The 11,278-nt window shown below is 38.2% G+C and overlaps 1 protein-coding gene across 2 annotated transcripts; it reads left to right on the forward strand.

Annotated features, from left to right (window-relative positions):
- The first annotated feature begins 1,428 nt into the window (after positions 1-1,428).
- LOC129362325 (tetratricopeptide repeat protein 39C-like) lies at positions 1,429-10,593 on the forward strand. Of its 2 annotated transcripts, none has more exons than XM_055033793.1 (14): positions 1,429-1,859; positions 2,828-2,876; positions 3,373-3,501; positions 3,608-3,725; positions 3,816-4,212; positions 5,614-5,782; positions 5,896-5,989; positions 6,077-6,184; positions 7,089-7,198; positions 7,285-7,408; positions 7,516-7,613; positions 7,798-7,902; positions 8,019-8,057; positions 9,477-10,593. In XM_055033793.1, the coding sequence occupies exons 1-14, from the start codon at positions 1,714-1,716 to the stop codon at positions 9,561-9,563; spliced, it is 1,773 nt and encodes a 590-aa protein (XP_054889768.1). In that variant the 5' UTR covers positions 1,429-1,713; the 3' UTR covers positions 9,564-10,593. The 2 variants fall into 2 exon arrangements, with proteins under 2 accessions (XP_054889768.1, XP_054889770.1); XM_055033795.1 differs by having other exon boundaries at positions 3,611-3,725.
- The last annotated feature ends 685 nt before the right edge of the window (positions 10,594-11,278 follow it).

Consider the following 11,278-nt stretch of genomic DNA (forward strand, 5'->3'; position numbering starts at 1 on the left):
AAAGTTTGATAATTATATAAAGTTTCTTTATATAATTGATATATGTACTTGATATAACAGTATGCAACTGGATGTAATCAGAATAGATTAAAGTTTATTTAGTTCAGAAACATCAAAATGATAATATACATTTTTACTGTTTCTCAAAAGTTTTCGAAAACTGTATTAGTTCCTAGAAAGTATACATTTTAAAATTTTGAAAACTTAAAAAAAAAACTTCTATCCTACTACATTATAAAAAATATAAAATGTAACTGTTTCTCTAAATTATTCTAAAAATATATAAGGGATAGATTATGGGTAAAACATATATTCCTATTAAACTGAGTTTTATTCGAAGTTTAGATTCGTACTGTTTCTTCGCAGTTGGGCAAGTTTCACAGGTCTAGCTTTACCCTGTGTCTGGACAGAAACATTTCAAATCTGGCAACGGTGGCAAATGACGGCATTTTTGTGAGTGTGACGCACATAAAAAATATAACGCAGCTTTCACGTAATCATTTGAAAAAAAGATGTGGGTATATTTCTGATCTCCCAAGACGCGGAATCCGAGTGGACGCCCAGCCTTATGACTGAAACTTTAGTGGATCCGATAGAAATCGTGTCAGTGTTTATGGAGGCCTACTTTGGCGACTTGTTGTACTTGACCTACAAGTAGGCCGCAGTGATGGCAAGTGGGCCGCAGGAGCGCCGTGTTTGAAATCGTTGCGCTGGTTATTCGATGTTATTTTTTGGAAACCTTATTCTAAGTTGTGCGTCTTTTTCCACCGATGACATTAGTGAGACGAGGCTGAAGTTGGTTTCCGATTCCACGTAATTCTTCACTGCCTTCCGCATCTTCAATCTACTTTTTTGATGCAGGTGTGCTAAACCTGCGTCAAATGTGAAACTTCAATACAGATTGATTTCACCTCTTTTTTTGCATCAGTGTCACCCTAGAACTACTCCGGTTCCTACATTACAGCTCCTAGACTTCAAACCTGGACTAAATTATTCTGCTAAAAGCAGAATATTTTAGTCCATGTTTGGGATTTGAAACATTTATGTGATTTGTGAAACCTGACTAAAGTTCAGATTACTATTCACATTTGTTCCATAGAGTCATTTTCAAATTCGAATTCAAAACCACTTTATTAATCCCAAAGCTTGCTAGCGTCCCTGAAACATCTGAGGAGATATAAGGGCATCTGGAGCTAGCAATAGATCGATTTATGTAATAGGCTATAGTTTGTTAGTTGGCTCTTTAACACAGTATATTGAACATGAATATTATAACATTGTTTTAACTACAAATGTTTGTAGTTTTATTATTATTAATAATAATATCGTTAAATTTTACGGGACAGAGGTTTGGCGGTTTTCTACGGTCTAAGAATATGATATTTCCGGATGCACTTGAAGGTAGCACATTTCCTGTCTCCACAGGAACACAAACCGGCGGTCAGACAGGCGGCAGAATACGGAACACAGCGACGGAACCCGCCAGACTAAACAACGGTCAGCTCACTCTCTCAGCTGTTTGTAGCGTTTATGTCGTCTATGTAGGTTATTAGTCTGTAAACAACACAGACATGACAGCGACTATTCAGAGCTGCGCAACGGGTTGAGACTGTTTTGACTGTGAGTAAACTATCCAGAGCCGCCGCACCCCCCACACGGAATCTCTCGGATACTTACTTACCTCCAGCTGCGGCGGCGGTATCGGGTGTCCTAATGGCGGACCCAACAGCAGCAGCTCCCGGGAGCTCCGGGGAGGAGAAGACGGAGCGTGTAAGCGACGCAGAGCTGGCTCTGAAAGGAATCAATATGCTGCTCAACAACGGATTCAAGGAAAGTGATGAGCTCTTCAAGACATACAGGTCTGTGTGGGTCTCCAGGCAGCTTTCAGGTTAAACCACCAACTGCATATCTTTTTAGTTATTCTTCATAAAATGAAGTAGCATCAGCATAAGTAGCATTGTTTGTCTTAGTCTTTTTCTTTTTGTGAGCACCAGTGTCATTGTCCTACTTGTCTGGTAGGTTTCACTTTATGATTTGGTCACAAGCTGGATTAGATTAATGCTCCATGGTAATACTCAGGCAGACCAACTTGTTTATGAAAAAATAGTAATGGATTAATTAAATAGCTGAGTTATGTTTGGTGATGGGGCGTTGTAGTTATTTTAGCAATCTATACATGTTTTTAAAGAGGTTTGCTTGTTTAGCAAGTTGTCATTCCTGAAATGCCTGTCCCAACTGCAACATTTCCGTGAATTAACTTTCTTTTCACTTGTTTTGGAAAGATCCAAAACACTTTGTTGGGGTCATCCAAAAATTAGCCCATAAGAGTTGAAAAGCTAAAAGTAAACAACAAAAAACGAATCTATTCATTCACTTTTAGTACAATCCACTTATTGGTTTTAGACTGTATTCATTCTCCTGTCATGCTGTGTTGTCATGATAAGAGCTTATTATCTAAAGCAAAGAGTATCCTTTAAGGCTACATGTTGATGTCACAGAAGGCTGCCCCTATGTGTCCTGACCCCTGGTGAAAAGTGAAATGTCAGTACTCCCACTAATTGCTCTAAGCACTGAGTGCCATCCTGCTTTGACAGGATAAGTAAGAAAACATGGAGGGAAGTGACAGACTCCAAGGCAGAATAAGCCATACACTGCCATGCTTTATGACGCATTTGGTATTTGCTTCTAATATGTCTTCACTTGTTAATACCTGTCTTCTGAAGCACACTAGTATTTTGTTGGGCTTTGAAACAGACTTGGCTCAAACTTTGTTGCTGTAATAATAATTGCAAAGCCCCCTACTCATGTTCTGTTTCCTCTTTCTAAGGAACGACAGTCCTTTGATGAGTTTCGGTGCAAGTTTTGTGAGTTTTCTGGTAAGTACAGAATTGTCCTGTCAGCATGGCGTCGTTTAGTTTCAGATCCCTGTTTTTATTTCATTTTCATTTTAACTTTAAATCAGTTTAATTTGAAAAAGCAGTAAAAGAGCTTTTAAGTAATGGAACAATAATATATACACACACACACACACACATATATATATATATATATGTATATATATATATTATATATATATATATATATATATATATATATATATATATATATATATGTATATGTAGTGCCTCTTTGAATACATTCCAGGTAACTAAAGACTTCTTAGCCTTTTTATATTTGATTAAAAAAAAGAGTACAGTTTTTAAAGTCTCTTTGTCTGTGTTGCCTTCATGTGTACTGGAAGAGGTGAAATTAATATGACACAAAGAAAGTGAAACTGTTGAATGTATTTGTTTGCTTCACTTTTACAAAGCCATGGGTCGCTGTCTTTTTTCATACATTTTCTGCATTAATCTGGGTGTGTTTTGTGTGCAGAATGCTGTTATGACATTTGAAGAGGAGAAAATGCAGACGGCCTTTGAGGACCTCAAATCTACGGAGCGACTGTGTGAGAGTGAAAACGGCAGCGTTATTGAAACCATTAAAAACAAGATAAAGCGGAGCGTGAGTAACCACCTGAATCTATGCGTTTAATTGTTATAGATAAATGTATGACGAATTATTATTGCCGTTTGCGCTAATAAGTGTGGATAAGTGAGATGTGGTTTAGCAGGTGGATTCCCAGAGGTCGGGAATGGCTGCTGTGGACCGACTGCAGCGGCAGATCATCATTGCAGACTGCCAGGTCTACCTCGCAGTTCTGTCTTTCATAAAGCAAGAGCTGTCAGGTAACAAGCAGAAAAAAAAAATTCAAAAGTTTGGGTTGTATAGAAAATACCAAAGTAAGTTTCACTCAGCTCAGCTCCACTCCCTTCCAGCATACATCAAAGGAGGCTGGATCCTCCGCAAAGCATGGAAGATGTATAACAAATGCTACAATGACATCACACACCTACAAGAAGGCAACAGAAGGATCTCTGAACAGCAAGCGTCGTCCTCTCTGTCATCCACCTCGGCCTCCTCCAGCAGCAGCCGATCCTCCTCACCTGGAATGAGCCAGTCTCAGAGACTGAACGGCGTCAGCTCAGAGGTTCTGGACCGACTGAAAGGATCTGTCAGCTTTGGCTATGGCCTTTTCCACCTGTGCATCTCCATGGTGCCGCCCCATCTTTTGAAGATCGTCAACCTGCTGGGCTTCCCTGGAGACCGCGATCAAGGCCTCTCGGCGCTCACGTATGCCAGTGAAAGTAAGGACATGAAGGCCCCATTAGCTACGTGAGTATGTGAGTGAGCATATTTATGAAGTATTCATGCCCCTTTAACTTTGTAAAATATTGTCTTACTACAATCCCAGACATTTGTGTATGGTATTGGGGTTTTATGTGACACACCAACTCAGAGTAATGCATAGATGTGAAGTGGAAGTAAAGTAAAACTCATCTAAAACATACAAATACAAAATATGTGTAGAGGATTTCCTGAGGGGAGCAGAGTTTGTTGTGATTCTAATGCAGGGTTTTCACATTTATTCCTTAATCCTATATTAGGTAGGTTTTACAGTTCAGAGTAGACACATGGTGTAGACTACCAACATGAATCTCGAGAGTGACTTCAGCCTCCACTCTATGTTGGAAATTGTTGATCAGGAGCAGTGAAGAAATTATGTAGATCAAAAAAGTGGCTTGTGTGTTGAGAGTGTTATGGAGAGTCAGTTTCACATCTCCATTTTGCTTTCAACGATTTGTTTCTTTTTGACAACCTTCATCGAGAGCCAGATTTATGAAATTCATTGACAGTTCACAGGGTGAGTTTGAATGAGTTTACACTTCTACCCACTCCTCTGAACGTTTATTGTTTGCATTGCTGTCATTTTAATTTTAACTTGGTGCATTCAATAAAATACAAAAAAAGCAACAAACCACCCCCCCCAAAAAGCAAAAACAACACTGTAAGTTAACTGAATGTATATCAAGTGAAAAAACTTTCTCCCACCTGAGGGGTGAAGTTCTGCAGCTCCTCTCGACTTACTACTGGCCTCCCAACTTTTTCTCTGATTAAAACTGTCTTTATCCAGCCTGTCAGCTAAGCCACATTCACACAACTGTACTTATAAAGATACTTCTTTCAGATCTTAAACAAATATAATTTCCTTCCACTCCTCAGGGATGCACAACATTGTTTCACTTAAAACTCTATGAAATACATTCAAGTTTGTTGTTTGTTATGGGACAAAATGTGTAAAAGTTCAAGGGGTAAAAATACTTTTTCAAGGCACCATATAAATACCATATAAAAATTTGGGGATTTTTATATGGTAAAAAAACCCAAAAAACTGAAGTATTGAATTTTGATGGAAACTTCTAAACACAGAAATTGAAGCAGAGAGTTGACAAAGGAAAGAAAACAGCCTACTCAAGTTCTGCGATATCACTTTCCAAGTCATGCCTTATTATTAAATCATTTCTTAATTTCATTTTTTTCTCATTAAAGTCATGAGTATGGTCTCCAAAGTTACAGGATAAGGTTGCTCATAATAAACTTGCACTGATTGATATTTTGAATTTTCCCAGTCTGAGTCAAATAAATTAATCTTAATCAGTTGCAGTTTGGTGAATTGACATAATCAAAATGACAAATACAGAAAAGTTAAGTTGTGATTCTCTGCTCTCCTTCCAGCCTGGCTCTGCTGTGGTACCACACGGTGGTGCAGCCCTTCTTTGCTCTAGACGGCTCAGACACACAAGCAGGCCTAATGGAGGCAAAATGCATACTTAAACAGAGGGAGGCCACATATCCAAACTCTTCTCTCTTCATGTTTTTTAAAGGAAGAGTTCAACGCCTTGAGGTAGACGCACAGAAACAAAAAAATAATAAATTTGCTTTCTACCTCTAAATTTCTTCTGATTTGGAATAGCTCTCTATTGCTACCACAATGAAATGACTTTGTTTTCTTTCCAGTGCCAGATCAGTAGGGCCTTGACTTCCTTCAATGAAGCCTTAGTTCTGGCCTCCGACCAGAGGGAGATTCAACATGTGTGTTTATATGAAATAGGTAATAATTTTCCTCCCTGTGCTTTTAGCCTCCATGTTCTGTGCTAGTCTGTCGTAATTTCAACATTTTTCTGGGTGAATGTTTCAGGTTGGTGCAGCATGATTGAACTGAACTACACAGAAGCGTACAGGGCGTTTGAGCGACTGAAGGAGGAGTCTCGCTGGTCGCAGTGCTACTACGCCTATTTAACAGCAGGTAATGCAGACTTGGTTTTTAATTTAGAAATAAAAATTAGAAAAATGTGGTAAACATTTGTATTCCCAGCGCTCCCTGGAGTCGAGGCTTCATAGAACCACATTTTGCTGCTATTCCAACTTCAAAGTCTTTGAAGTTGGAATAGCAACTTCACAGACTATATTTATAATCTATATTTAAAATAAAGATGGCATATTAAGATATTCATATTAAAATAAAAAAAAGAAAACTTCAGTAGGATGACAGACTGATACACAAAGAAAACAGTCCTCATGAATAAAAGCAAATATAACAGCAAACATTTGTCTGCAGAGAGAAATTCTCATTTCTGTTTTTTGGAAAAAGGCTCAAACTCGATGTGATTGCAGAGCGCATCGGTTTTGACATTGTAGCTGAGATTTCCAATTAGATTCTTATTTGGGCTTTGACTAGGCATCTATAGTTTTCTCCCAGGACCGGTATCGATTTGTATTTAGCTTTGTCCATCTTCTGAACTATTCTATTTAGCTAGACTGTACTTGAAGAAATGCCCCCACCCTCCATATCCCCCCATAGACCCCAGCATGATGCTGCCACTACCATGTGTGCTGTATTCAGGGTGATATTATTGGGAAAAACAAGTGTGGGTGGATTCCAATCAATGTGTAGGTATGTAAAGAGGGCAATAGGAATTGCACTGGGTTTTATGCAGATGTACCAGAGTAAAGGTTGGCAGTAAGTCCTTTATTCGTCACAGCTTATGGATTTTTATTTGTTGAAATAAAATACTTGTTGAAATCCATATATTATTTCCCTTCTTCTTCACAATCTTCCATTACATTATCACAAAATATGGCATTGAAGGAATAAGTAATTTTTGTTGTTGTCGTTGCCTCTAACCAATAGTATCTGCCGTGTTTTGTAGCATGTCAAGGAGCCACAGGTGATCTGGAGGGTGCTGCTGCAACCTTTAAAGATGTTCAAAAACTTTTCAAACGCAAGAATAATCAGATAGAGGTGTTTTCCTTGAAGAGGGTGAGCATTTATCTGGCTTGTTTTCTTTTCGTGTTTCTTGAACTGCAATAAAAATCACTGACTCATAAATATTCCTTTCGCCTTAGGCTGAGAAGCTCCGGAGACCGGGTCTATCCAAAGAGCTCTGCATCTTGTCTGTGATTGAGATTCTCTATCTGTGGAAAGCCCTGCCTAACTGCTCCTCTGCCAAGCTGCAGACAATGACTCATGGTAAGTACTAAAATATGGCTCCTGGTTTAGGGACTCCCGCCTCTCGAACTGTCTTCCAGTTGCTGTTACGTTTTGCAGCAGAGGCGCAGTGATCGTTTTTGTTTCAGTTTTGCAGGGGATTGAAGACACGTCATGCACCGACCTGAAACACCTGCTTCTTGGAGCAATTAGCAGATGTCTCCTTAATACTAAAGATGCTGTGCAGGTATTTGTGTAGTTAATAATGCAGTGTTTTTCTCATTCCCAGCATGCTTCACTTCACTTAATAGCTCCTTGAACAGAATTTTAATTAATCCATGCACTCATAAGTACGCACTATAAATGGATATTATGGTGATTAGCTAACCTTGTTTTCTTTCCTGCGTGAAATTACAATCCTGTCCCAACAGTATTTCCATCTGGCTGCAAACGACGAGGTTGGACGTCAGTGCAACTCTTACGTGCAGCCCTACTCCTGCTATGAACTGGCCTGTGTCCTGCTGAACTCCCCAGAGGTACAGATTCTGTGTCTGATTGGTTGTGTGTTATGGAGTGAAATCTCCTCTCTCATCTCATTCGAAGTCACATGATATACATTTTTTTATTTTGACTTTTTTTTTCTTTCCCCCAGACTGCAGAGAAGGGCCGAATGCTAATGCTCCAGGCTAAGGTACTTGAAGGATTCATTGTTTTGACGTCATTTGAACAAATGATTCACGGAGGAACCTTTTAGGTGTACAGACCTGTTGCTGTACTGGACAACACATAAGCATGCATGAATATTGTGAATTCTTTAGTTTCATGCGGTCCAGTTGTTTTCATGTGCTCAACAAGTCTTTGGAGTTAAAGTAATCTGACTCTCATCTTCCAATGAGTTCAATAATTGACTGAAGAAACAGTTTGAAAAGTTTCCAATGAAATATTGCAGTTGAAAGAAAACTAAGAAGAAATTGTTAGAATTTGTTTCTTAGAAACATAAGAGCAGATAAACCTGTAAAGAAACAGGACTTCTTTTGGACCACTCGAGTTGAAGTTGGTGTCAGGTTTATGATCCGGTGTTGAATTAAAACAATGTTTCAAGTAACATTGTTCTTGAAAACTGGAATGGTTTGGCCCATATAGCAAATTAGTGGGAAGGAAATGTATTGTACTAATAATTTTGCTCAAATAATGTGACGGTGTCTATACACTTTTTGAGCAAAAAAATATATGTATTTGTTCATTTGTCCCCTAATGTATAAAGAACAAATGAACAACCAAGTACACCTAACTTATGTTTGCCAGTGTTGGTCGAAGCTATTCTTAGGTTTTCATCACTCCAATATAAAAGCTCTTGTCTGGTTGTAAGGGGGATGTATATTTACTAAGAAAGTTTCTAATGTATGTTGTAACTTCCTTATTTGCCTTGAGGAATGGGGAAGTGTATCTGAGATCCTCTCCCCAGGTTGGCTTGGTTTAATAGCTACACTAAATCCAATCAATGTAGCACTGTTCTCAATGTTTCAACTGGATTTCTGAACGGCTTTTTTTTTTTTTCCCTGCTCATTTCGACTTTAATTTTACATGAGTTAGAACCCCCACAAAAAACAAGTCCTTGCTTATATATATATATATATATTTTTTTTTTATCTTGAAGTAATACTTAATTGTGAATTTATGTTCCCCCAGAATATCAGTCCCTTCATATCATCCTGTATTACATGTTTCAAATGAGTTTAATTGGTTGCTCAGACCTTGGTGTAGTTCATCTGTCTGTAGTTCTACCTCCTGCAGCTCCATTAACTGTGTTCTTGTATTCACAGCTAACATTGACTGAGCACAGATCTCTCACTCTCTTTAGCTATAAAATTACTACCTGATAAAATTGATACACCAACATCTAAACTGAACAATGGAGTCAGATTCCTTTATTCCTCTATTTTTAATTCATTTGCTTTTGGCTGATTGACCAAAAGCAGCCAAAAGCAGATTAATTAATCAGTGGGGCCATTGATCTGTTTGTGCCGATGCAGAGCTCGGTAAAGGTTCAGGTCATAAAGATGAAGGAAAATTTTTTTTCATTGACTCTTTGTGGATCTTTTTTATACAGGAGGACTACGCCGGCTACGACTTTGAGAACAGGCTCCATGTTCGAATCCACTCCGCGTTTGCCTGTATGAGCCCAGCTCAGCCTTGATGTTTGATCAGCACCTTAAACAAAATGGCTCCCTGAGAATCAGATTACAAGAGTGAACCCTATTGTTTTACTGTGTTTTTATTACAGTGTTATGAGCCGAAATGCCTCCGTGGAACATGAACAAATGATTCACAGAGGAACCTTTTAGGTTTACAGACCTGTTGCTGTACTGCACAACACGTTTGCACATTTTAATTTTATTTTTTACATTGTGGGTGCTTTATTTTAAAAGATAGAGTTGTTCGATCAAAAAGTCTACATATCTTTGAGATTTGAGGTGAATTTGTAAAATTTGCCCTTGTATCACAGCAAGTAATGCCAAGTAAAGAGACTGCATATATAAAGTATCATTCAAGTAAACAGATTAATTGTGCTTGATGCTGATATGAGCTTAGCCTTGGTTTCTTGTTGTAGAAAAGTTTAGACGTAAGACACAAGTAACTGGTCCTACTTGGAGCAGGTTTGTTCTTTTTTTATGTAAATATGTTTTGAATACTTTGAGCAAATGAGCAGAGATTGTACCACTTCTAAGTGGTATGAATGCACAATAGTTCTCTTTACTGTCAACAGGTTTTACTGTGTATTTGTTACAAGATTAATAAAAATGATATTAAATGGGATTTCAATTTAGATACATTTTTCGTAGATTTTCTCTTGACTATCAAGAAACTCTAACCGAGACGGGAATATTCAGATGTGGCCTCTGACAGCAGCTCGTTTGGAAAATGCCTCTAAAGACAAAACTGAAAGAAAAACTTGGAAAACCATAGGGAAGTAGTAATAAAAAAACAGCAGCTGAATGCCATATTTAATAAAATAAGTTAAGATTCTTCATGTTGACTGCTGTTTTTGATGGAACACTTTGAATATAGGCTCTGATGAAATGCCTACAAACAACTGGAGTATCATCATGATTGCAAATCCCAAAGTATTGAGTTTTTAGAAACATATTTTGTGTGCTATATTCACTTGGATCTGTGTAGTTTTTCCTTCAAATAAGATTAAACAGCATCATTTTTTTAGAAAGGTACATGTGCTCGATTCTATTGTCATGTTTTTATGAAACCAAAGGAAATGTGAGAATTTATTTTTGTACATTCAAAGACCATCTACCAAAATGCAGTGGGAATTTGTAGAAGTGTCCTTTCCTCTGATGCAATACAAAAAAATATCCTCTACAGATATTTACTTTCAGAAGTCAACTAATTATTAAGCAGTCCACTTGATCTTAATTAAGTCTGAATATTTAGTTGTTTGTAAACATTTGTGAACACTTCAGGTCAGTCAGGAAAGTTGAGACATGCAGAAACTACGGTAAATCATGAAAGCATCTTAAGCTTTGAAGATCTCATGGATCCATCCTCTGATGATGGAAGGTGGAACAGCTGCCAGGTCAGCCAGACAGGGACCCTCACCTGAATGGACAGGCCGGTCAAGGAGAGCTTTCACCTGCATCAGCAAATTGAATAAACAACATCCCCATTGTGAAACATAGCTGTAGCAGCTTTATGCTGCAACAATGCTTATCTTTAACTAAGACTGGGGAAGTGGTCAGAGCTGACGTGAATATGGATACAAGTAATAGACTTGACTGGGGAGGAGGTTCCCTTTCATTGGTAGAATGCTTAGAGGCAAAGTGTGACAGAATATCCCAGTCTGATCAATATCCAAATGAGAATTTGTGGCAAGACTTGAAAAGTGATGCTCACACATCC

This window comes from Poeciliopsis prolifica, unplaced genomic scaffold (genome assembly GCF_027474105.1).
Source record: "Poeciliopsis prolifica strain line A6 unplaced genomic scaffold, Auburn_PproV2 SCAFFOLD008, whole genome shotgun sequence".
NCBI classification, from domain to species: domain Eukaryota; kingdom Metazoa; phylum Chordata; class Actinopteri; order Cyprinodontiformes; family Poeciliidae; genus Poeciliopsis; species Poeciliopsis prolifica.